This window comes from Anoplopoma fimbria, chromosome 6 (assembly GCF_027596085.1).
Source record: "Anoplopoma fimbria isolate UVic2021 breed Golden Eagle Sablefish chromosome 6, Afim_UVic_2022, whole genome shotgun sequence".
NCBI lineage: Eukaryota > Metazoa > Chordata > Actinopteri > Perciformes > Anoplopomatidae > Anoplopoma > Anoplopoma fimbria.
The window spans coordinates 194,132-222,102 of NC_072454.1; the positions used below are offsets into that span (position 1 = coordinate 194,132).

The 27,971-nt window shown below is 42.9% G+C and overlaps 1 protein-coding gene across 1 annotated transcript in view; it reads left to right on the forward strand.

The window, feature by feature from the left end:
• The first annotated feature begins 2,115 nt into the window (after positions 1–2,115).
• The window catches only part of ubr2 (ubiquitin protein ligase E3 component n-recognin 2), a 45,410-nt gene continuing 19,554 nt past the window's right edge, over positions 2,116–27,971 (forward strand). Inside the window, 27 exon segments of the mRNA XM_054600697.1 lie at positions 2,116–2,265; positions 4,614–4,831; positions 10,108–10,186; positions 12,072–12,182; positions 12,278–12,408; positions 12,727–12,865; positions 14,299–14,361; positions 14,469–14,589; positions 14,676–14,783; positions 15,270–15,358; positions 16,617–16,715; positions 17,017–17,180; positions 17,398–17,497; positions 17,754–17,882; positions 19,642–19,825; positions 21,859–21,935; positions 22,435–22,533; positions 22,945–23,010; positions 23,137–23,253; positions 23,481–23,544; positions 24,280–24,404; positions 24,737–24,789; positions 24,953–25,055; positions 26,865–26,913; positions 27,053–27,172; positions 27,175–27,200; positions 27,585–27,684. Coding sequence (XP_054456672.1) covers positions 2,140–2,265; positions 4,614–4,831; positions 10,108–10,186; positions 12,072–12,182; positions 12,278–12,408; positions 12,727–12,865; positions 14,299–14,361; positions 14,469–14,589; positions 14,676–14,783; positions 15,270–15,358; positions 16,617–16,715; positions 17,017–17,180; positions 17,398–17,497; positions 17,754–17,882; positions 19,642–19,825; positions 21,859–21,935; positions 22,435–22,533; positions 22,945–23,010; positions 23,137–23,253; positions 23,481–23,544; positions 24,280–24,404; positions 24,737–24,789; positions 24,953–25,055; positions 26,865–26,913; positions 27,053–27,172; positions 27,175–27,200; positions 27,585–27,684 — 2,860 coding nt within the window. The 5' untranslated portion in view covers positions 2,116–2,139.

A 27,971-nucleotide genomic window follows, 5' to 3' on the forward strand; every position in this document is an offset into this window, starting at 1 on the left:
GCGCCCGGACATAAATGATTCATATAATCACAGTAGTAAGCAGAGTAACGAAGGAAACATTAAGACTACTTATAATAACAACAGCAATTATTATAGTAGAATTAGAATTATGAAATAGGGAATAGTAATAGTAATGTGATTAATAATAATAATGGTAGTAGCAGTGGGTGTCAGTCGGCTCACAGCAGGAGGCACGACTACGGTCCAGGTACCACAACGATTCATGGAAACCTGCAAAGCGAGAAAGCAAAAAGGGCTTCAGGGTGGAAGTAAAGCTAATATGCGTAATGGTACAGGTAATAGTAATAGTAATGTGACTAGTAATAATAATGGTAGTGCAGTTGGTGTCAGCAGGGCCACAGCAGGAGGCACGACCACAGTCCAGGTACAGCCACGATTTATAGAAGCCTGCGAGGCGAGAAAGCACAAAGACTCCAGGGTAGAAGCAAGTCAATAAGCGTAATAGTACAGGCAATAATAATAGTAATGTGACTAATAATGATAGTGGTAGTAGCAGTGGGTGTCAGCAGGGCCTCAGTAGGTGGCACGATGACAGTCCAAATATAACCTCGATTCCTGGGAACCTGCGAGGCGAGAAAGCAGAAGGACTCAGGTGAAGAAGCAAAATCAGTAATGTGCATAAATAGGAGATTAATACATAAAGAAGGAGGGAGAGAAGAGGAGAGAGGAGCTCAGCGTATCCTAGGTAGTCCCCCGGCTGTCTAGGCATATAGCAGCATATCTAGGGGCTGGACCAAGGAGAACCTGAACCAGCCCTAACTATAAACCTGTGAACCAGCCCTAACTATAGACCTACCCTAACTAAACCTGAACCAGCCCTAACTATAAACCTGAACCAGCCCTAACTATAGACCTGAACCAGCCCTAACTATAGACCTGAACCAGCCCTAACTATAGACCTGAACCAGCCCTAACTATAGACCTGAACCAGCCCTAACTATAAACCTGAACCAGCCCTAACTATAAACCTGAACCAGTCCTAACTATAAACCTGAACCAGCCCTAACTATAGACCTGAACCAGCCCTAACTATAGACCTGAACCAGCCCTAACTATAAACCTGAACCAGCCCTAACTATAGACCTGAACCAGTCCTAACTATAAACCTGAACCAGCCCTAACCATAAGCGCTATCAAAAAGGAAGGTCTTAAGTCTACTCTTAAATGTAGTGAGTGTGTCTGCCCCCCGGACTGAAACTGGAACCTGGTTCCACAGAAGAGGAGCCTGATAACTGAAGGCTCTGGCTCCCATCCTACTTTTAGATACTCTAGGAACCACAAGTAACCCTTTGATGGAGCGCAGCTCTCTAGTTGGGTAATATGGAACTATAAGTTCCTTAAGATAAGACGCTGCCTGGCCAGTTAGAGCTTTGTAGGTAAGTAAAAGAATTTTTAATTCTATTCTTGATTTAACAGGGAGCCAGTGCAGAGAAGCTAATACTGGAGTAATATGATCTCTTTTCTTAGTTTTTGTTAGAACATGTGCTGCAGCATTCTGGATCAACTGTAAAGATTTAAGAGACGTATTAGAGCAGCCTGATAATATAGTTATATATAATAATATATATAATTTTCATAATGTGTATTTATTTACTGTGTAATAGTACTTCTGACAGTACATACTTTCATAATGTATTTATTTACTGTGTAATAGTACTTCTGACAGTACATACTTTCATAATGTGTATTTATTTATTTACTGTACATACTTTCATAATGTGTATTTATTTACTGTGTAATAGTACTTCTGACAGTACATACTTTCATAATGTGTATTTATTTACTGTGTAATAGTACTTCTGACAGTACATACTTTCATAATGTATTTATTTACTGTGTAATAGTACTTCTGACGGTACATACTTTCATAATGTGTATTTATTTACATAATGTGTATTTATTTACTGTGTAATAGTACTTCTGACAGTACATACTTTCATAATGTGTATTTATTTACTGTGTAATAGTACTTCTGACAGTACATACTTTCATAATGTGTATTTATTTACTGTGTAATAGTACTTCTGACAGTACATACTTTCATCATCATAGGGTACATACGGTTTCATTTCTGACTGACAGCGTCGTTGGATTGTAGCCCCGCCCCCTCAGCTGTTGATGACTTCCGCTTCCGGGTTCTTCTTCGTTCGGCAGCGGAGGAAGATGGCGGCGGCCCAGTCCGACAGAGACCCGTCCGTCCTGAGCTCCGAGTTCCTGAACTTCTCGGCCAGAGACACCGCGTCGGTAAGCGGCTGCTGGAGCCGGCGGCCCCGCCCACCTCACCTGTCCCCGTGCCACTGCGTCACAGCGAGCTCTTACCTGCTCACCGCGTTCTGCCTAATCTGCTACACACAGCCAATGCTAATGCTAAAGCTAATGCTAACGCTAATGCTAAAGCTAATGCTAAAGCTAATGCTAAAGCTAAAGTTAATGCTAAAGTTAATGCTAATGCTAAAGTTAATGCTAATGCTAAAGTTAATTAATGCTAAAGTTAATGCTAAAGTTAATGCTAAAGTTAATGCTAAAGTTAATGCTAAAGTTAATGCTAATGCTAAAGTTAATGCTAATGCTAAAGCTAATGCTAAAGCTAAAGTTAATGCTAAAGTTAATGCTAATGCTAAAGTTAATGCTAAAGTTAATGCTAATGCTAAAGTTAATGCTAATGCTAAAGTTAATGCTAAAGCTAATGCTAATGCTAAAGTTAATGCTAATGATAATGCTAATGAGAAAGCTAATGCTAAAGTTAATGCTAATGCTAAAGTTAATGCTAATGCTAAAGTTAATGCTAATGCTAAAGTTAATGCTAAAGTTAATGCTAATGCTAAAGTTAATGTTAATGCTAACGCTAATGCTAATGCTAGTGCTAAAGTTAATGATAATGCTAACGCTAATGCTAGTGCTAAAGTTAATGATAATGCTAACGCTAATGCTAACGCTAATGCTAAAGTTAATGATAATGCTAACGCTAATGCTAACGCTAATGCTAAAGTTAATGATAATGCTAACGCTAATGCTAACGTTAATGATAATGCTAATGCTAAAGTTAATGATAATGCTAAAGTTAATGATAATGCTAACGCTAATACTAACGCTCGGACTGATCTGTAAAACATCTGGATGAGAAACAGCTGAGCTAGCAGCTAAACACCTACACCTTAATTATTAACGTGTTAGCATGGTGTTATCTCAGTGTTAGCTGGTGTTATCTCAGTGTTAGCTGGTGTTAGCATGGTGTTATCTCAGTGTTAGCCTGGTGTTATCTCAGTGTTAGCCTGGTGTTATCTCAGTGTTAGCACGGTGTTAGCTCAGTGTTAGCATGGTGTTATCTCAGTGTTAGCCTGGTGTTATCTCAGTGTTAGCATGGTGTTATCTCAGTGTTAGCACGGTGTTAGCTCAGTGTTAGCATGGTGTTATCTCAGTGTTAGCCTGGTGTTATCTCAGTGTTAGCATGGTGTTATCTCAGTGTTAGCACGGTGTTAGCTCAGTGTTAGCATGGTGTTATCTCAGTGTTAGCCTGGTGTTAGCTTAGTGTTAGCATGATTACAGCAGTAACGTGAAATTTAAATACTAACTCCCATCTCTTCTTCTCTCCTCTTCATCTCTTCTTCTCTCCTCTTCATCTCTTCTCCTCTCTTCATCTCTTCTTCTCTCCATCTCTTCTTCTCTCCTCTTCATCTCTCCTCTTCATCTCTTCTTCATCTCTTCTTCTCTCCTCTTCTTCTCTCCTCTTCATCTCTTCTTCATCTCTTCTTCTCTCCTCTTCATCTCTCCTCTTCATCTCTTCTTCATCTCTCTTTATCTCTCCTCTTCATCTCCTCTTCATCTCTCCTCTTCATCTCTTCTTTCTCTCCTCTTCATCTCTTCTCTTCTCTCCTCTTCATCTCTTCTCTCCTCTTCATCTCTCTCCTCTTCATCTTCTTCTTCATCTCTTCTTTCTCTTCTCTCCTCTTCATCTCTTCTCTCCTCTTCATCTCTTTTCTCCTCTCCTCTTCATCTCTTCTCTCCTCTTCATCTCTTCTTCTCTCCTCTTCATCTCTTCTCTCCTCTTCTCTCTTCTCTCCTCTTCATCTCTTCTCTCCTCTTCATCTCTTCTTCATCTCTCTTCATCTCTTCTTCTCTCTTCCTCTTCATCTCTTCTCTCCTCTTCATCTCTTCTTCATCTTCTTCTTCTCTCCTCTTCATCTCTCTTCTCTCCTCTTCATCTCTTCATTCTTCTCTCCTCTTCATCTCTTCTCTCCTCTTCATCTCTTCTCTCTTCATCTCTTTCTTCTCCTATTCATCTCTTCTCTCCTCTTCATCTCTCTTCATCTCTTCTCTCCTCTTCATCTTTTTCTTCTCTTCATCTCTTCTTCATCTCTTCTTCTCTCCTCTTCATCTCTTTCTCTTCTCCTCACCTCTTCATCTCTTTCTCCTATTCATCTCTTTTTCTCTCTTCATCTCTTCTCTCCTCTTCATCTCTTCTTTCTCATCCTCTTCATCTCTTCTCTCCTCTTCATCTCTTCTCCTCCTCAGCGATGGCTTCTCTCCTCTTCATCTCTCTCCTCCTCAGGAGGTGCAGCACCAGCAGGTCACCTGGCCATGTATGTACCCAGAATCCTTTGCCTGGGGCCGAGTGGGGAAGCAGCAGGGAGGAGCAGAGGGAGGAGCAGAGGGAGGACCTGGCCTGTCAGCTGCTCCTCCTGGCTCCTCTGGAGTGGCTCCTGCTGGGTGAGGAACCGGCCACAGGCCTGGTCCTCCTGCAGGAGAACAACCAGCCGTCACCGCTGTGTGGACATGTGTTCAAGGTGGGAGAGCCCACCTACTCCTGCAGGTAACACACACACACACACACACACACACACACACATACACACACACACACACACACACACACACAGGTAACACACACACACACACACACACACACACACACACACACACACACAGGTAACACACACACACACACACACACACACACACACACACAGGTACACACACACACACACACACAGGTAACACACACACACACACACACACACACACACACACACACACACACACACAGGTACACACACACACACAGGTAACACACACACACACACACACACACACACACAGGTAACACACACACACACACACACACACACACACAGGTACACACACACACACACACACACACACACACACACACACACACACACAGGTACACACACACACACACACACACACAGGTAACACACACACACACACACACACACACACACACACACACACACACACAGGTACACACACACACACACACACACACACACACACACACACACACACACACACACACACACACACACACACACACACACACACACAGGTAACACACACACAGGTAACACACACACACACACACAGGTAACACACACACACACACACACACACACACAGGTAACACACACACACACACACACACACACAGGTAACACACACACACACACACACACACACACACACAGGTAACACACACACACACACACACACACACACACACAGGTAACACACACACACAGGTAACACACATACACACACACACACACACACACACAGGTAACACACACACACACACACACACACAGAAAGGAGATGCACTGATGACTTCTGGTGACTAGTAGTTCTCTTGAATACCTATGTTGAATACACTTCCTGTAAGTCGCTTTGGATAAAAGCGTCTGCTACATGACTGTAATGTAATGTAATGTAACACACACACACACACACACGCACAGGTAACACACACATACACAGGCGTGGGAGGTGGTGTATGCCTCTTTAGCGTGGGAGGTGGTGTATGCCTCTTTAGCGTGGGAGGTGGTGTATGCCTCTTTAGCGTGGGAGGTGGTGTATGCCTCTTTAGCGTGGGAGGTGGTGTATGCCTCTTTAGCGTGGGAGGTGGTGTATGCCTCTTTAGCGTGGGAGGTGGTGTATGCCTCTTTAGCGTGGGAGGTGGTGTATGCCTCTTTAGCGTGGGAGGTGGCGGCACAGCAGACTGTAGTGGGCGTGCCACCGTGACTGCTGGTTTGTGGAACGCCATCTTGGTTTTTGTATAATGAGCATTCAAACATGGCCCCATTGATCTCTTTGTGCACTAGAGTCCTCTGGTTCTCCAGTGCTTCATGTGTTAAAGCTGCATTCTCTCTCCTGTCCACCAGGGGGCGACTCCTCTGGTTGTATAGAAGTCTATGAGAAAATGACTCTACTTCTCTCTTGATTTATTCCCTCAGTAAACATTGTAAACATGAGTTTATGGTCTCAATCTCTAGTTTCAAGTCTTCTTCAATACAGCATGATGTTCATTTAGTAAATGATGCTCCATTTAGAGTCAAACAGACCATAAAGCAGGGGATGCTTTAGGGCGGGGCTACACACTGATTGACAGGTCCACACCAGAGACGTATACGGCGTCTCTACGTCACTCCTCCTCAGTCCATATATGGTCACTTCCTGTTCACTGGCTGGTTAAAAACAAGATGGCGACGGCGAAATTACCGAACTCGAGGCTTCATAACATCCGTCAACCAACAGACGTGTGACATCACCATGACAACTGTAGCGGATATTACTACCTTAGAATTAGAATATTGCACTCGTAAAAGTTTTTGGGGCAGTCTCAATATCTCAAGCGTAAGTACCGAGTTCATTGATCTATAGTTCCCACTTTGAAAGAATATGACAGACAACAAACTAACAATTACATTTATTGATAACAAAATAATAATTAAACTAGAATACAATGATGGAATGAATTAGTTTCAAATAACACAGGCAAATGATTTAGATAGTGAAGGGAAGATGTGATTTCCTTTATAATGCTGACGCTACCGATGAATCTAAATTATAATCATTCAGAGCGTTATCCGACTCCAACTCTTGATCATATTAGAAGATGTCAGTTTCCTACTTTGAGCAGCGGTGTACAGATGACTTTACGGTGGCTCAGCCGGTGGTTTCTGCTCCAATGCGGTCGATTCACGGCTCTCCAGCGGCTGTTGTTTCCGTTGAGAGGCGATGACTGCCGGTTGATGGAGTGAAGGAATGGTGGTTCTCAGCTGTCCTCGGATGTCCACCAAATGGACTGGCAAAGTCTCTGAATTTCACACACTGCTGTTGCGAAGTGAACTGGAAAGGTCTTGATCCGCGGCAGCAGGTTCTTGGTCCGATGCGGAGTTTGAGCCGGATAATACTCTGAATAATATGAAAACTGAAACTACTCGTTGCGATATACTTAAACTAATCTCGTTTGGCTTAATGACAATAATTAAAGTTGATATCTCAAGAGGTTAACGGACGTACACTAAAACAAAATAAGGCTTGCTTAAAATGAATAACTATAAGATGCTCAAAAGTAGTTACAGTGGGGGAAATAATTATTTGATCCCTTGCCAATTTTGTAAGTTTGCCCACTGACAAAGAAATGAACGATCTATAATTGTTATGGTAGGTTTATTTTAACAGTGAGAGACAGAATATTAAAAAAAAATCCAGAAAATCACATTATATAAAAGTTAGAAATTGATTTGCATTTGATCGAGTGAAATAAGTATTTGATCCCCTAACAAAACATGACTCAGTACTTGGTGGAGAAACCGTTGTTGGCAAGCTCAGAGGTCAGACGCTTCTTGTAGTTGGTCACCAGGTTTGAGCTCATCTCAGGAGGGATTTTGGTCCACTCCTCTTTGCAGATCTTCTCCAAATCCTGAAGGTTTCAAGGCTGTCGCTTGGCAACTCTAAACTTCAGCTCCCTCCACAGATTTTCTATGGGATTAAGGTCCGGAGACTGGCTAGGCCACTCCATGACCTTAATGTGCTTCTTCTTGAGCCACTCCTTCGTTGCCTTGGCCGTATGTTTTGGGTCATTGTCGTGCTGGAAGACCCATCAACGACCCATTTTCAGTATCCTGGCTGAGGGAAGGAGGTTGTCGCCGTAGATTTCACGGTACATGGCCCCGTCCATCCTCCCCTCGATGCGGTGAAGTCGTCCTGTCCCCTTAGCAGAGAAACACCCCCAAAGCATAATGTTTCCACCTCCATGCTTGACAGTGGGGATGGTGTTCTTGGGGTTATAATCAGCATTTCTCTTCCTCCAAACACGGCGAGTTGAGTTGATGCCAAATAGCTCGATTTTGGTCTCATCTGACCACATTACCTTCTCCCAAGCCTTCTCTGAATCATTCAGGTGTTCATTGGCAGACTTCAGACGGGCCTGTACATGTGCCTTCTTGAGCAGGGGGACCTTGCAGGCGCTGCAGGATTTCAATCCATGACGGCGTAGTGTGTTACCAATGGTTTTCTTGGTGACTGTGGTCCCAGCTGTCTTGAGATCATTAACAAGTTCCTCCCGTGTAGTTCTGGGCTGATCCCTCACCTTTCTCATGATCATCGATACCCCACGAGGCCAGATCTTGCGTGGAGCCCCAGGCCGAGGGCGATTGATGGTCATTTTGTGTTTCTTCCATTTCCGAATAATCGCACCAACAGTTGTCTCCTTCTCACCGAGCTGCTTTCCGATGGTCTTGTAGCCCATTCCAGCCTTGTGCAGGTCTACAGTCTTTGCCCCGACGTCCTTAGACAGCTCTTTGGTCTCGCCCATGGTGGAGAGGTTGGAATCTGATTGATTGATTCTGTGGACAGGTGTCTTTTATACAGGTAATGAATTGAGACAGATGTCTTTCATACAGGTAACGAGTTGAGATTCAGAGTACTTTCTTAAAGTGAGAGGACTAATCTAACCGGTCTGTAGGAGCCAGAATTCTTGCTGGTTGGTAGGGGCTCAAATACTTATTTCACTCAATCAAATGCAAATCAATTTATAACTTTTATATAATGTGATTTTCTGGATAATTTTTTTGATATTCTGTCTCTCACTGTTAAAATAAACCTACCATAACAATTATAGATCGTTCATTTCTTTGTTAGTGGGCAAACTTACAAAATCGGCAAGGGATCAAATAATTATTTCCCCCACTGTAAGAAGAAAGAGCTCTGACAATAACTGATTCTCAAATAAAATAAGTTCAACAGTTTTTATCAACCCAGGATGGGTGTCAACTAGAGGCGGGGTCCAGGTTTCTTTGTCTCTTAAGTGCTCATGCTTTAGTAAATTAACTAACCTAATGTCTTAAACAAATAAGTCACATACTTTCCCCCACTATCAGATTAATAAACATTACACACTTATCAACTTGTATGTAAACAAATGGAATTTTAGTTCCACATAGTTAGTACACAGGATTTATGAACGATAATACAGAGACAGAAATGTGCATCAGTCGTGTGACTTACCAGCGTGTAAACATTGTGTTACTATCGCTAACATTTACTGTTTCTCTACTGTTGTTCAGAACCTTCCGGTTCTTAAGAAAATACATCTTACCACCGATGGTCGCTGGATGGCACTGTGGTCACACGGTGTGTCGGGTCTTTAAAGGACGTAAACATATTTAGCTCTGTTTTCCTCTCACAGATTCAGGACAAAGACCTACTTCCCTGAAATCACCCGTGGAATAATTTGAGTGGGTTATTGAATACTCTGAAGACATATACAGTGTTATTCTGAACTACAGAGAATAATTGTACTATGCAAGACACCTACTGTTAGTTTTTGTTTGTGACTCTACGTATTTATGACTTGATCTGGGAAGTCATGTTGACCTGTTCCTAGATAAGAGAGAGGGGGAGGGGGAGAGAAAGGTGAGGCATTGGTTCAGAGAAAGACTTCAGTTAATCCTCCTTGGTTTCACTTCCCGGTGCTAACGCCGTATCTTGACTTGAGATCTTCCTCTCAGGGCTGCAGACCGTCAGATTGGTCACCTTTACTGCTGAAGGTGTAGAGGTACCGTCTGGTACCATGGGGAGTGAATTCATCCACAATGCTGCTCCACACTCGCTACACAATGTTCAGGCATTAATAACATTGTGTGTGTGTGTGTGTGTGTGTGTGTGTGTGTGTGTGTGTGTGTGTGTGTGTGTGTGTGTGTGTGTGTGTGTGTGTGTGTGTGTGTGTGTGTGTGTGTGTGTGTGTGTGTGTGTGTGTGTGTGTGTGTGTGTGTGTGTGTTTAGGGAGTGTGCAGCTGATCCGACTTGTGTTCTGTGCATGAAGTGTTTCCTGGGCAGCGTTCACAAAGAACATCGATACAGGGTGAGTACACACATACACACAGGTAATATAATATTTATATATTATATATATATATATATACACATATACATACAGCAGGTAAAATAAGTATTGAACACGTCACCATTCTTCTCAGTAAATATATTTCTAAAGGTGCTATTGACATGAAATGTTCACCAGATGTCGGTATCAACCCAAGTAATCCATACATACAAAGACAACCAAACAAATAAGTTCAGAGATTAAGTTATGTGTAATAAAATGGAATGACACAGGGAAAAAGTATTGAACACGCTTACTGAAATGTATTTAATACTTGGTACAGAAGCCTTTGTTGGTGATGACAGCTTCAAGACGCCTCCTGTGGAGAAACTAGTGGCATGCATTGCTCAGGTGTGATTTTGGCCCATTCTTCCACACAAACAGTCTTCAGATCTTGAAGGTTCCGTGGGCCTCTTCTATGAACTCTGATCTTTATCTTTCCATAGAGTTTCTATTGGATTCAGGTCAGGTGATTGGCTGGGCCATTCTAGCAGCTTTATTTTCTTTCTCTGAAACCAATGGAGAGTTTCCTTGGCTGTGTGTTTGGGATCATTGTTTTGCTGAAATGTCCACCCTCGTTTCATCTTCATCATCCTGGTAGATGGCAGCAGATTTTCATCAAGAATGTCTCGGTACATTTTTCCATTCATCCTTCCTTCAATTATATGAAGTTTGCCAGTGCCGTATGCTGAAAAACAGCCCCACACCATGATGTTCCACCTCCAAACTTCACTGTTGGTCTGGTGTTTTTGGGGTGATGTGCAGTGCCATTTGACCTCCAAACATGGTGTGTATTATGGCATCCAAAGAGTTCCATGTTGGTCTCATCTGACCAGACTATATTCTCCCAGTATTTCACAGGCTTGTCTAAATGTTGTGCAGCAAACTTTAAACGAGCTTCAACATGCTTTTTCTTCAGCAATGGAGTCTTGCGTGGTGAGCGTGCATACAGGCCACGGCGGTTGATGCATTACTTATTGTTTTCTTTGAAACAATTGTACCTGCTGATTCCAGGTCTTTCTGAAGCTCTCCACTAGTGCTCCTTGGCTCTTGGACAACTCTTCTGATAATTCTTTTCACTCCTCTGTCAGAAATCTTGCGAGGAGCACCTGGTCGTGGCCGGTTTATGGTGAAATGATGTTCTTTCCACTTCCGGATTATGGCCCCAACAGTGCTCAGTGGAACATTCAGAAGTTTAGAAATCCTTCTGTAACCAATGCCATCAGTATGTTCTGCAACAATAAGGTTGTGAAGGTCTTGAGAGAGCTCTTTGCTTTTACCCATCATGAGATGTTTCTTGTGTGACACCTTGGTAATGAGACACCTTTTTATAGGCCATCAGTTGGGACTGAACCAGCTGATATTCATTTGCACTGACAAGGGGCAGGATTGCTTTCTAATTACTGATAGATTTCAGCTGCTGTCTTGGCTTTCCATGCCTTTTTGCACCTCCCTTTCTTCATGTGTTCAATACTTTTTCCCTGTCATTCCATTGTATTACACATAACTTAATTTCTGAACTTATTTGTTTGGTTTTCTTTGTATGTATGGATTACTTGGGTTGTTACCGACATCTGGTGAAATTTCATGTCAGTAGCACCTTTAGAAATATATTTACTGAGAAAAATGGTGACATGCTCAATACTTATATACTATATATATATATATATATACTGTGTATATATATATATATATATATATATATATATATATATATATATATATACACAAATATATGTATGTTTATATATATATATATATGTTTATATAATAAGTAGAGTGTGTGTGTGTGTGTGTGTGTGTGTGTGTGTGTGTGTGTGTGTGTGTGTGTGTGTGTGTGTGTGTGTGTGTGGGTGGGTTGTAGATGACTACGTCAGGAGGTGGAGGGTTCTGTGACTGTGGAGATGCTGAAGCCTGGAAGAGAGGACCTTACTGCCAGAACCACACACCTACAGCCAGCAGAGACACCGAGGAGGTGAGACATGTCTGTCTTTCTGTCGGTATAACGTGTCCTGTCTGTCCCTCTACCTGTCTTTCTGTCGGTATAACGTGTCCTGTCTGTCCCTCCAGGATCCTGTCTCTGTACTCCCTGCTGACATGGTCACTCGTGCTTCCAGCATCTTCTCCATCCTGCTGAAGTTCTCTGTGGACATGCTGACCTGGAACCAGGAGGACCAGCTACCTGCAGGACTGGAGCCTCCGTACGCGCACACACACACACACACACACACACACACACACACACACACACACACACACACACACACACACACACACACACACACACACACACACACACACACACACACACACACACACACACACACAGTAATGAACTGAGCAGCCTATAGGGGGTGCTAACAGCTCTTTGTACTTTAATCATACTGTTATAATGACACTTCCTGTGTGTGTGTGTGTGTGTGTGTGTGTGTGTGTGTGTGTGTGTGTGTGTGTGTGTGTGTGTGTGTGTGTGTGTGTGTGTGTGTGTGTGTGTGTGTGTGTGTGTGTGTCTCTCTCAGGGACAGAGGAGACACCTACTACTGCATGTTGTTTAATGACGAAGTCCACACCTATGAACAGGTGATCTACACGCTGCAGAAAGCCGTCAACTGCAGCCAGAAAGAAGCCGTCAGCTTCGCCACCACCGTGGACCGAGACGTCAGTACTCCCCTCATCTGTTTGTGTGTGTGTATACAGCGGGTAAAATAAGTATTGAACGCGTCACCATTTTTCTCAGTAAATATATTTCTAAAGGTGCTATTGACATGAAATGTTCACCAGATGTCGGTAACAACCCAAGTAATCCATACATACAAAGAACACCAAACAAATAAGTTCAGAAATTAAGTTATGTGTAATACAATGGAATGACAGGGAAAAAGTATTGAACACATGAAGAAAGGGAGGTGCAAAAAGGCATGGAAAGCCAAGACAGCAGCTGAAATCTATCAGTAATTAGAAAGCAATCCTGCCCCTTGTCAGTGCAAATGAATATCAGCTGGTTCAGTCCCAACTGATGGCCTATAAAAAGGTGTCTCATTACCAAGGTGTCACACAAGAAACATCTCATGATGGGTAAAAGCAAAGAGCTCTCTCAAGACCTTCACAACCTTATTGTTGCAGAACATACTGATGGCATTGGTTCCAGAAGGATTTCTAAACTTCTGAATGTTCCAGTGAGCACTGTTGGGGCCATAATCCGGAAGTGGAAAGAACATCATTTCACCATAAACCGGCCACGACCAGGTGCTCCTCACAAGATTTCTGACAGAGGAGTGAAAAGAATTATCAGAAGAGTTGTCCAAGAGCCAAGGACCACTAGTGGAGAGCTTCAGAAAGACCTGGAATCAGCAGGTACAATTGTTTCAAAGAAAACAATAAGTAATGCATCAACCGCCGTGGCCTGTATGCACGCTCACCACGCAAGACTCCACTGCTGAAGAAAAAGCATGTTGAAGCTCGTTTAAAGTTTGCTGCACAACATTCAGACAAGCCTGTGAAATACTGGGAGAATATAGTCTGGTCAGATGAGACCAACATGGAACTCTTTGGATGCCATAATACACACCATGTTTGGAGGTCAAATGGCACTGCACATCACCCCAAAAACACCAGACCAACAGTGAAGTTTGGAGGTGAAAATTTCATGTCAATAGCACCTTTAGAAATATATTTACTGAGAAAAATGGTAACGTGTTCAATACTTATTTTACCCTGTGTGTGTGTGTGTATATGTATATGTATATATATATATATATATATATATATATACACACACACACACACACACGTGTACATACTGTACCTCACGCTTACCGGTTGGTTTCTATGGTGACATGTTCACATCAGTCAGATCAAACCAGAGAGCAACAGGGAGTTTAAACATGACGAGGAAGTCCATGTTATCCGCTGAAAGCTCCAGGTGATGCCACATGTTGAAAGGTGTGTGTGTGTGTGTGTGTGTGTGTGTGTGTGTGTGTGTGTGTGTGTGTGTGTGTGTGTGTGTGTGTGTGTGTGTGTGTGTGTGTGTGTGTGTGTGTGTGTGTGTGTGTGTGTGTGTGTGTGTGTGTGTGTGTGTGTGTGTGTTGCAGGGCAGGAAGTCGGTTCGATATGGAGACTTCCAGTTCTGTGACCAGGCGAAGTCTGTAATAGTGGTGAGTGTCTGACTTCAGAGTCATGAAGGAGGAGGTGAATATGCTCTGTGACATCACTTCAAGCCTCCCCTCACCCTCTACCCTCCCCCCCCCCTCTACCCCCACAGAGGAACACCAGCCGTCAGTCCAAACCCCTCAGGGTCCAGGTGATGCACTCGTCTGTGGTTGCTCATCAGTGTTTTGCTCTGAGGGCTCTCAGCTGGTTGGGTCAGATCATACAGTACTCTGGTACGTCTGGCATACATTACCCACAATGCCTCACTGTGTGTGTGTGTGTGTGTGTGTGTGATGAGAATTGTCCCTGTGTGTTTCAGATGGCCTGAGGAGGATCTTGTGTGAGGTCGGCCTGCAGAAAGGTCCAGAAGGAGAGTACTCATCTCTGGTGGACAAGCTGATGCTCAACGACTCCAAGATGTGGAAAGGTCAGTACTACTACATGTACTACTACTACTACATGTACTACTACTACTACATGTACTACTGTACTACTACTACTACTACATGATACTACTACTACTACACTACTACATGATACTACTACTACTACTACTACATGTACTACTACTACTACTAAAAAAAAAAAAAAAAAAAAAAAAAAAAACTACATGTATTACTACTACTACATGTACTACTACTACTACTACTACTACTGCTACTACATGATACTACTACTACATAATACTACATGTATACTACTGTTACTACAAATATACTACTATTACTACAAGTATACTTCTACTACATGATACTACTACTACTACATGTATACTACTACTACATGTATACTACTACTACTAATATACTGCTACTAATATACTACATGTATACTACTACATATTCACTCTGTGTATTTACCTATATGGTAGATGTGTGTAGATGTAACAGATGTGTGTTGCCTCCCTCTGTAGGAGCCAGGAACATCTACCACCAGCTGCTGATGAACAGCCTCCTCATGGACCTCAAATACAAGAAGCTCTTTGCCATCCAGTTTGCCAAGGTAACACCCCTGAACCTTTAACCTTTAACTAACCCTAACAACCAGACCCTCTAAAGGGTCCTACTGGTTATCTGGTTCAACCCTAACCACCAGACCCTATGAACGGTCCTACTAGCTATCTATAACTAGTTATCTATAACTAGCTACCTATAACTAGTTATCTATAACTAGCTATCTACAACTAGCTATCTACAACTAGCTATCTATAACTAGCTATCTACAACTAGTTATCTACAACTAGTTATCTACAACTAGCTATCTATATAACTAGCTATCTATAACTAGCTATCTATAACTAGTTATCTATAACTAGCTATCTACAACTAGCTATCTATAACTAGCTATCTATAACTAGCTACCTATAACTAGTTATCTACAACTAGCTATCTACAACTAGCTATCTACAACTAGCTATCTATAACTAGCTATCTATAACTAGTTATCTATAACTAGCTATCTATAACTAGCTATCTATAACTAGTTATCTACAACTAGTTATCTACAACTAGTTATCTACAACTAGCTATCTATAACTAGCTATCTATAACTAGCTATCTATAACTAGCTATCTATAACTAGTTATCTATAACTAGCTATCTATAACTAGCTATATACAACTAGTTATCTACAACTAGTTATCTACAACTAGCTATCTATAACTAGCTATCTATAACTATCTACAATCTATCTATAACTAGCTATCTATAACTAGTTATCTATAACTAGCTATCTATAACTAGCTATCTATAACTAGCTATCTACAACTAGTTATCTACAACTAGTTATCTACAACTAGCTATCTATAACTAGTTATCTATAACTAGCTATCTATAACTAGCTATCTATAACTAGCTATCTATAACTAGTTATCTATAACTAGTGACCTGGGTTGTTAGAACCGACAGTTCCTGGATGTTCTTCAGTCAGGGTTGGTTCTGGTGAAGACTGATCTCCTCACACTGCTGGTCACTGTAGTTGTTTTGTAGTTTTTCTACTGTTAAACAAACAGTAAGAAGACGTGGATCAATCCCCGTGAATAGAATATCACCAGTTCAGCGACCTTTGACCCAGAGGTGAAATGTCCCCCCCTCTAGAACTACAGACGCCTCCAGACAGATTTTATGGAGGACGACCACGAGCGAGTGGTGTCAGTGACCTCCCTGTCTGTTCAGCTCTTCACCGTCCCGACCATGGTGAGTACTCCTCCTCCACCCACACACCTGTCTCTCTCTCTGCCTGTCTCCCCTCCTGCTGGTAGAGCTATGAACGCTTGCAGTGCGACTACGTGATCGACGACCACGACCGTGAGTTCTCCGTCACTGACCTGTCAGTGCAAATGTTCACCGTCCCGTCGCTGGTGAGTTCAGTTTGTTCCTGCAAAGTGAATCCTGAAGCTGCATTTGATAAATCCCTCTTTTATACAGTGCAGGGTCAGTTTGAACCTTTGTGTCCATCCTTCATCTAATTCATCCTCAAACCACATCTCTGTTTACAGCTCATCATGTTCATTATCAATAAGCTATGATCAATAGAATCTGACAACTGTGTGTGTGTGTGTGTGTGTGTGTGTGTGTGTGTGTGTGTGTGTGTGTGTGTGTGTGTGTGTGTGTGTGTGTGTGTGTGTGTGTGTGTGTGTGTGTGGCGTGTGTGTGATGCAGGCCCGGATGCTGATGGTGGAGCAGAACCTGATGACGACCATCATCAGGACGTTTGTAGACCACCTCCGCCACCGAGACTTGCAGGGACGCTTCCAGTTCGAACGCTACACCGCCCAGCAGGCCTTCAAGTTCGGACGGGTCCAGAGCCTCATCGGAGACCTCAAGTTAGGACCAGTTACTGTACCAGTTACTGTACCAGTTACTATGCCAGTTACTGTACCAGTTACTATGCCAGGCACTGTTACTGTTTATGGTCCCATCATAAACCAGTTTCTACACCAGTTTATGGTCCAGTTAGTAACTGTTTCTACACCAGTTTATGGTCCCATCATAAACCAGTTTGTACACCGGATAGTTAGTGTTCACTGTGTTTGTCTGCAGGTACGTCCTCATCAGTCAACCCTCTGAGTGGAGCGACCAGCTCAGACTGAAGTTTCTAGAAGGTCTGGATGCTTTTCTGGAGCTGCTCAAGTGTATGCAGGTAACCAACACCTGTCTGTCTGAACCTGTTGTCTGTCTGTCTGAACCCGTCTTCAGTCTGTCTGTCTGAACCTGTCTGTCTGAACCTGTCTTCAGTCTGTCTGTCTGAACCTGTCTTCAGTCTGTCTGTCTGAACCCGTCTGTCAGAACACGTCTCTCTACACCTGTCCGTCTGAACCCATCCCTATCTGTCTTTAAATCTGTCTGTCTGTTTTAACCTGTCTCTCTTTGTCTCTGACCTTATCTGTCTGTCTCAGGGTATGGACCCGGTGGTGAGACAGGTGGGGCAGCACATAGAGATGGAGCCTGAGTGGGAGGCAGCGTTCACTCTGCAGATGAAACTGACTCACATCATCTCCATGATCCAGGAGTGGTGCTCCACTGATGTGAGACTGTGCTACTATTACTACTACTACTAGATACAAGTAGTACATATACTGCTAACTACCTAATACTGTATAGAAGTATTAACAAGTATTTCATAGAGCACAAACTGACTCACATCATCTCCATGATCCAGGAGTGGTGCTCCACTTTTAGGACTGGTGTACTACTACACACTACATAGTACTCCATACAAGTGGGTCAATGACATGACGTCCATATTTCGGTGTCCGAGCCCATTATTTCCTTTTAGAGTAATTTTATTAATTTATGACATGTATTTTTTAATTCAATAGAAGCTAATGAGTTTGAACACATTATCAGTACATTCAAATAATATATATTATTTTATGTTTTGGCATCTCAACCCTGAAAATGTGTGGCAGAGCAACTGTCCTAGCAAATGAACAGACTAAAAAAACTATAAAAAAAAATAAAAATGAATACAATGGCATGATTTTATTGTTCAAATCTTTCAAATGAACCACATTTTACAAATACCTATAGTTCAAAGCAATTTAGACAATTTAAACTCTTTTGTCCAACAATTTGCATTCTTCAAATGTAAATATGTGACTTTTATTTGAATATTAAAGTGCACAACAGTTTCCAGGTTATTACATCATCAAGAGGAACTCAGCTGACCTTTATGGCTGTCCTTTCAAATATTGATTACATTTCTACCTTTAACTTATAGGTTGGCTGGTACACTTTCCATGTCAGGTGGTACAACCAATGTAAAACTAGAAACATGTTATATTATCATAAAACTCTTTATTGTATTAAAAAAGTACATGTATGGATTTGTGAACAAAAACTAAAACAGGAGTCAAAGATGCCTGAATAATTTGAAAAAAGTTGCAGAAGTCAGGTGGCGCAACCGCAACGAATGTCACTATACGATATAATATTTAAAGCTCTGAGATTATTTACTGCAGTTTTAAATGTTTTAATAGTTTTAAGTTAAAGGCAGGGTTGGTAATGATGAGAAACTAACAAAGTATGGTAGATTTTAAAAGTTATCCATCTCTTCATTATGAACAGCAGAACTAGACTGACGAGTAGAAAGACTCCAGCTCTTCATCTCTGAACACCTCCCTCCAAACACACTCCCCAAACTATCATTATGAAGGGAAACTACAAACATGGCTGTCAGTTCTTACTTTACACAGTAGTCTGACCTTTCAGGTTTTTAAATAATTAATTTCATATCACAGACGGAGGAGTTCCATGTGATCTCTGATCCTCTTAATTCAAACACACACGGCTCACTCAACATACCTTAAAGGTTCTAAACATATTGACCCATGTGAGGTCAACATACCTTAAATGATTCCACAGAATCGATATCTGCCAAATATTTCAGTTATAATGAACGGTAGGAAATTATATATATTTTAACAAATATTCGGTTGCGCCACCTGACATTTTTTAGCCAGTGAAGGTAAAATACTGTTAAAAATGAATATAACCACTTTGAAAAGTAATTTAACAAATGAGACTTGTTTAACAGCATTGTTCCACACTCAAAAATATGCATTACATCCAATTTAAAATGATCTTTTTAGAAGCCTTATTTGTCATTGACCCAAGTACTACTTACTATGTGGTACATGGTAAATACAGCAGCTGTTCTCTTGGTTCCACATTTATATTTAGGTTATAACAATGATTAAACAAGATCAAATCATACAGAAAGATGAACACAGGTGTCATTATCCGTATTGAGCTTTTATGATTACTTGTTTTTAATATATTCAGGAGCACGTTCTAATCGAGGCCTACAGGAAGTGTCTGAGCGCGCTCAGTCACTGTCACAACGGCCTTCCAGACGGTGAGCAGCCAATCAGCTTGAGTGTTGCTGGTCACTGTGTCGAGACGTTCAGGTACCAGGTGTCTCAGGACAAAGTATCCATACACCTACCAGTCTGCAGACTGCTGGCAGGTAAACACATGCTAACACACACCATTATACACTCTGTAACACACACCGTTATACACTCTGTAACACACACCGTTATACACTCTGTAACACACACCGTTATACACTCTGTAACACACACCGTTATACACTCTGTAACACACACCGTTATACACTCTGTAACACACACCGTTATACACTCTGTAACACACACCGTTATACACTCTGTAACACACACTGTTATACACTCTGTAACACACACTGTTATACACTCTGTAACACACACCGTTATACACTCTGTAACACACACTGTTATAAACTCTGTAACACACACTGTTATACACTCTGTAACACACACCGTTATACACTCTGTAACACACACTGTTATAAACTGTAACACACACTGTTATACACTGTAACACACACTGTTATAAACTCTGTAACACACACTGTTATAAACTCTGTAACACACACTGTTATAAACTCTGTAACACACACTGTTATACACTCTGTAACACACACCGTTATACACTCTGTAACACACACTGTTATAAACTCTGTAACACACACTGTTATACACTGTAACACACACTGTAACACACACCGTTATACACTCTGTAACACACACTGTTATACACTGTAACACACACTGTTATACACTGTAACACACACTGTTATACTCTGTAACACACACTGTTATACACTCTGTAACACACACCGTTATACACTCTGTAACACACACTGTTATAAACTCTGTAACACACACTGTTATAAACTCTGTAACACACACTGTTATACACTGTAACACACACTGTTATACACTGTAACACACACTGTTATACACTCTGTAACACACACTGTTATACACTGTAACACACACTGTTATACACTGTAACACACACTGTTATACACTGTAACACACACTGTAACACTGTAACACACGTTATACACTGTAACACACACTGTAACACACACTGTTATAAACTCTGTAACACACACTGTTATACACTGTAACACACACTGTAACACACACCGTTATACACTCTGTAACACACACTGTTATAAACTCTAACACACACCGTTATACACTCTGTAACACACACTGTTATACACTGTAACACACACTGTTATACACTGTAACACACACTGTTATAAACTCTGTAACACACACTGTTATACACTGTAACACACACTGTTATACACTGTAACACACACTGTTATAAACTCTGTAACACACACTGTAACACACACCGTTATACACTGTAACACACACTGTTATACACTGTAACACACACTGTTATAAACTCTGTAACACACACACCGTTATACACTCTGTAACACGCACTGTTATACACTGTAACACACACCGTTATACACACTGTAACACACACCGTTATACACTCTGTAACACACACCGTTATACACTGTAACACACACCGTTATACACTGTAACACACACCGTTATACACTCTGTAACACACACCGTTATACACTGTAACACACACCGTTATAAACTGTAACACACACTGTTATACTCTGTAACACACACTGTTATAAACTCTGTAACACACACTGTAACACACACTGTTATACACTCTGTAACACACACTGTAACACACACCGTTATACACTGTAACACACACCGTTATACACTCTGTAACACACACTGTAACACACACCGTTATACACTGTAACACACACCGTTATACACTCTGTAACACACACTGTAACACACACACCGTTATACACTGTAACACACAACGTTATAAACTCTGTAACACACACTGTTATAAACTCTGTAACACACACTGTTATAAACTCTGTAACACACACTGTTATACACAACACACACTGTAACACACAGTTATACACTCTGTAACACACACCGTTATACACTGTAACACACACTGTTATACACTCTGTAACACACAGTTATACACTCTGTAACACACACACTTACACACTGTAACACACACAGTTACTGCAGACACACTGTAACACACACAGTTACTGCAGACACACTGTAACACACATGTCTTTGATCTGCGTCTCCTCAGGTCTCCATGTTCTCCTCAGCAGGACAGAAGTTGCGTTTCGTTTCCCTGAACAGCTTCCTCTGGTCAGTTACCCGTCTGTCTGTGTTACATCAGCTGATGAACAATAATCCCAGTGTGTCAGCTGATCAACGACATAAATATGTTTGAAATAAGTGTTAAAGCTGCATTCTCTCTGCTGTCCATCAGGGGGCGACTCCTCTGGTTGTATAGAAGTCTATGAGAACATGACTCTACTTCTCTCTTGATTTATTCCCTCAGTAAACATTGTAAACATGAGTTAACAGCTGGCTCTTCATTCATTTATTTGTTTTAATGTTTTGTTCATATCTAAGGTGACAGCTTCCATGTTCAGTTGTAAATAATTAAAGCTCATGTTTTAAAAAAGAGCACAGCTGTGTTCTTCTCTAAAACCCAGGATGTTGGATCAAATCAATACATCAGTGTTAATGTGTGTGTGTGTGTGTGTGTGTGTGTGTGTGTGTGTGTGTGTGTGTGTGTGTGTGTGTGTGTGTGTGTGTGTGTGTGTGTGTGTGTGTGTGTGTGTGTGTGTGTGTGTGTCCCCTTAGGGGAACTCAGCCCCCCCTCCTGATCGAATTGCCCCTCCGTTGTCTGGTGCTCTGTGCCCAGGTGCATGCTGGGATGTGGAGAAGGAACGGCTTCTCCCTGATCAACCAGGTGAGTTGAGACCAGCTAAACGATGCTGGCGTGATCAGCTGATCAGCTGAGGGTCGGTTTAAGTCACGAGGAGCAGACATCCCATATTACACATCCAGCATGTCACATGTATTATTAATACAACTAATATTAATATGATCATAATTATAATTAAAAATCAATAATTATAATACTCATCACAGTGGACACCGGAGTCATTTGGTTCTTTTAAACAAAGATGTGTATGACTCCGACGGCTTAAAACCTGTACAAATTGATAATCATTATTATTATTATTATTATTATTATTATTATAGAACAGAAACTAATACAATGTATTTATATATTTATATGTTTATCTTTTTCATTGGTATTCTGTAAATCACTAAAAATATTCATACTATTCAGTGAAGTTGTCTTTGTGTGTTTCAGATTTATTATTATCACAACGTCAAGTGCCGAGTGGAGATGTTCGACAAGGACATCATCATGCTGCAGGTAGAACCGGACTCTACCCTGCTTGGCTGGTCAATTATATACGCAAAAATACATCTCTATTTGTAGTTTTCTTGTGTACTTTGTGTGTGGTCTCTTAAATCTGTTCCTCTGTCTGTTCCCTTCCAGGCCGGGGCGTCCATGATGGATCCAAACCACTTCCTGATGATCGTTCTCAGTCGATTCGAACTTTTTCACATTTTCAGTTCCGCTGACTGCAGGAAAAGATACAGAGAAGCTAACAAGGTCAGTACTGACACTCCAACTATGGACCTAAACCAGCCGCAACTATAAGCGTTATCACGACACATCCAGAAGCCAGGGTTACAGTTCAACACTAGAGTAACACTAACCACATCACCGACAGCAGCATGGAACAACAGACCTCAGTATATGAGGCCCTCCAGTGGCTCTTCTGTAAAGGATGTGTGTGGAGGCGTGTCTACTGTCTCTGACACTCTGTTTTTTGACAGGATGTGGTCCAGCAGAACAACACTCTGATCGAGGAGATGCTTCACCTCGTCATCATGGTCATTGGTGAGTCCGTCTGTGCTGCTTTACCTTCATTTTATATATTCATTTAAAGGTTTAATATCTAACTGTTCCGCATCAAAATGTCCAATATTCGACTGGACCTATGTTATACATTTTGTTGAGCTGCATACGACGGACCTGAGAACAAAAACACAATGCATCTCAGAAAACACAGCAAAAGCAACATCTGAGCTAACGTTAGCAGCAGCTCCACTCGCTGTGTCCTCGGAACACACCAACACAGATGTTTAGTGTTTTAATCAGCGGGTACGTTGGTTTTTACACCTCGTGTCACCAAAGCCCTCATTTGTGATGGGTTTATAATTAATAATAATCAATCCTTTATTAGTCCCACAATGGGGAAATTATTTCTCTGCATTGAACCATCTCTGCAATGAAGCACCCGGGAGCAACTGGGGTTAGGTGTCTCACTCAAGGACACCTCGGCATGTTGCCGGTAGAGGGGCTTGAACCACCGACCTTGTGGTTACGGGACAAGCGCTCTACCTCATGTGCCACAGCCGCCCCGTTTGATGAAGAGCCCATAGCAGAAGAAACCACACCTTGTGTGTTTAAAAGGAAACGTCGGTTACCATGGCGACATGTTAAACAGGTGGAACATGTCCGCTGATCTGTCTAGCTATTTGATGTATTGTGATGAAAGGTGGTTCAGACGTTCATGTTCCCCTTTGGATGAACTGTGATAAATCAGATGGAGTGTGTGTGTGCGTGCTACAGGTGAGCGCTACGTGTCAGGTGTCGGCCAGGTGGAGCCCTTCGATGAGGTCAGAAGAGAAATCATCCACCAGCTGTCAATCAGACCCATGGCTCACAGCGAGCTGGTGAAGGCTCTGCCAGAGAATGTGAGACACCTACCTGTCTGTCTGTTTACCTGTCTGTCTGTTTACCTGTCTGTTTACATGTCTGTCTGTTTACCTGTCTGTCTGTTTACCTGTCTGTCTGTTTACCTGTCTGTCTGTTTACATGTCTGTCTGTTTACCTGTCCGTCTGTTTACATGTCTGTCTGTTTACCTGTCTGTTTACATGTCTGTCTGTTTACCTGTCCTTCTGTTTACCTGTCCTTCTGTTTACCTGTCCTTCTGTTTACCTGTCCTTCTGTTTACCTGTCTGTCTGTTAACCCGTCTGTCTGTTTACCTACAAACAGTTCATTTTTGTCTTTTTCTGCCTCTTCAGGGGAATAAGGAGACAGGTCTGGAGAGAGTCATCGACAGTGTTGCTTCATTCAAGTCAGTTACCTTCAACAGCACCACATTAAACACAAATCCACCTTAACAACCTCCAAACCACCTTAAATACTCATTCACCTATATAATGATCTGATATAGAACATATGCACATCTTATATATAGATCTATATAAAGATCTGATATAGATCCACTGTGTTACCAGGAAACCAGGTGTGACGGGTCGAGGTCTGTATGAACTACGTCCTGACTGGAACAAACACTTCAACCTGTACTTTCATCACTACAGCAGAGCCGACCAGTCCAAGGTACACAAACTAATCAAGTTATTGATCAGGTGATTGATAAGGGTTATTGACTGTATGTTTGTGTGATGGATAAAAGCGTCTGCTAAATGACTGTAATGTAATGTAATGATGGTCACGGGAAGAGTGTATGATGTCATGGTAACAGTGTGTGGTGTCGTGGTAACAGTGTGTGTGGTGTCGTGGTAACGGTGTGTGTGGTGTCGTGGTAACGGTGTGTGTGGTGTCGTGGTAACGGTGTGTGTGGTGTCGTGGGTGTGTGTGTGTGCGTGGTGTCGTGGTAGCGTGTGTGTGTGTGTGTGTGGTGTCGTGGTAACGGTGTGTGTGTGTGTGGTGTCGTGGTAACGGTGTGTGTGGTGTCGTGGTAACGGTGTGTGTGGTGTCGTGGTAACGGTGTGTGTGGTGTCGTGGTAACGGTGTGTGCGTGGTGTCGTGGTAACGGTGTGCGTGTGGTGTCGTGGTAACGGTGTGTGTGGTGTCGTGGTGTGTGTGTGTGGTGTCGTGGTAACGGTGTGTGTGGTGTCGTGGTAACGTGTGTGGTGTGCGTGGTGTCGTGGTAACGTGTGTGTGTGGTGTCGTGGTAACGGGTGTGTGTGCGTGTGTCGTGGTAACGGTGTGTGTGTGTGTGTGGTGTCGTGGTAACGGTGTGCGTGGTGTCGTGGTGTCGGTGTGTGTGGTGTCGTGGTAGCGGTGTGTGTGGTGTCGTGGTAACGTGTGTGTGTGTGGTGTCGTGGTAACGGTGTGCGTGGTGTCGTGGTAACGGTGTGTGTGTGTGTGTGTGTGGTGTCGTGGTAACGGTGTGCGTGGTGTCGTGGTAACGGTGTGTGTGGTGTCGTGGTAACGGTGTGCGTGGTGTCGTGGTAACGGTGTGTGTGTGTGCGTGGTGTCGTGGTAACGGTGTGTGTGTGTGGTGTCGTGGTAACGGTGTGTGTGTGTGTGTGTCGTGGTAACGGTGTGTGTGTGTGTGTGTGGTGTCGTGGTAACGGTGTGCGTGGTGTCGTGGTAGCGGTGTGTGTGGTGTCGTGGTAGCGGTGTGTGTGGTGTGTGGTAACGTGGTAACGGTGTGCGTGGTGTCGTGGTAACGGTGTGTGTGTGTGTGTGTGGTGTCGTGGTAACGGTGTGCGTGGTGTCGTGGTAACGGTGTGCGTGGTGTCGTGGTAACGGTGTGCGTGGTGTCGTGGTAACGGTGTGCGTGGTGTCGTGGTAGCGGTGTGCGTGGTGTCGTGGTAACGGTGTGTGTGTGTGTGTGTGGTGTCGTGGTAACGGTGTGTGTGGTGTCGTGGTAACGTGTGTGTGTGTGTGTGGTGTCGTGGTAACGGTGTGTGTGTGCGTGCTGTCGTGGTAACGGTGTGTGTGTGTGTGTGGTGTCGTGGTAACGGTGTGTGTGTGCGTGCTGTCGTGGTAACGTGTGTGTGTGTGTGTGTGGTGTCGTGGTAACGGTGTGCGTGGTGTCGTGGTAACGGTGTGTGTGGTGTCGTGGTAACGGTGTGTGTGGTGTCGTGGTAACGGTGTGTGTGGTGTCGTGGTAACGGTGTGTGTGTGTGGTGTCGTGGTAACGGTGTGCGTGGTGTCGTGGTAACGTGTGTGTGTGTGTGTGTGTGTGGTGTCGTGGTAACGGTGTGCGTGGTGTCGTGGTAACGGTGTCGTGGTAACGGTGTGCGTGGTGTCGTGGTAACGGTGTGCGTGGTGTCGTGGTAACGGTGTGCGTGGTGTCGTGGTAACGGTGTGCGTGGTGTCGTGGTAACGGTGTGCGTGGTGTCGTGGTAACGGTGTGCGTGGTGTCGTGGTAACGGTGTGCGTGGTTTGTTGCAGGCTGAGGAGGCTCAGAGGAAGCTGAGGAGACAGAACGGAGAGGACACAGGTAAACACACCTGTCTTTTTCATTGTTACACCTGTGTGATGATTTTTCATGGTGATAATGTGTGTGTGTGTGTGTGTGTGTGTGTGTGTGTGTGTGTGTGTGTGTGTGTGTGTGTGTGTGTGTGTGTGTGTCAGCCCAGCCCCCCCCTCCCCCCCTCCTCTCTGTCATCTGTTTGGCAGCCTGGTGAACCTGCTTCAGTGTGACGTGCTGCTGGCTGTAGAGGGCGCCGTGCTGCAGTGGGCCGTGGAGCCAAGTGGGGGGGCTGGACAGAGTCCATGCTGCAGAGGGTGAGACACATGTGGGGGGTGTACTGTCCTTAAGTTACACCTAAACACTCATACTAATATAATAAGATACTGCAAACTCTGTCCTCTCTCTGTACTGTGTGTGTACTGTGTGTTTATTGTGTGTACTGTGTGTTTATTGTGTGTACTGTGTGTGTACTTTGTGTTTATTGGGTGTACTGTGTGTTTATTGGGTGTACTGTGTGTATAATGTGTGTTTATTGGGTGTTCTGTGTGCGTACTTTGTGTTTATTGTGTGTACTGTGTGTTTATTGGGTGTTCGGTGTGTGTACTTTGTGTTTATGTGTGTGTACTGTGTGTTTATTGGGTGTTCGGTGTGTGTACTTTGTGTTTATTGGTTGTTCTGTGTGTATATTATGTGTACAGGTGCTCCACCTGGTGGGCTTGGCTCTTCTGGAGGAAGAGCAGCAGCTGGAGAGCAGCAGAGATGATGACGTCACCTTCAACTACACCTGCAAGATCACACGTCAGTGCACACACACAGTATACACACATAGTACAACTCACAGTATACACACATAGTATACAAACACAGTATACACACACAGTATACACACTCACAGCTTATACACACAGTATCAGAATCAGCTTTATTTGCCAAGTATGCGTACGCATACAAGGAATGACTTTGATTTTCCGTCGCTCTGTGTACGAACATAGAAATAGACAAATAAAAAACAGAAAACAAGGACAGAAAAGAAGAATAAGGTGTATACACACACACATTATATACACACAGTATAAACACACAAT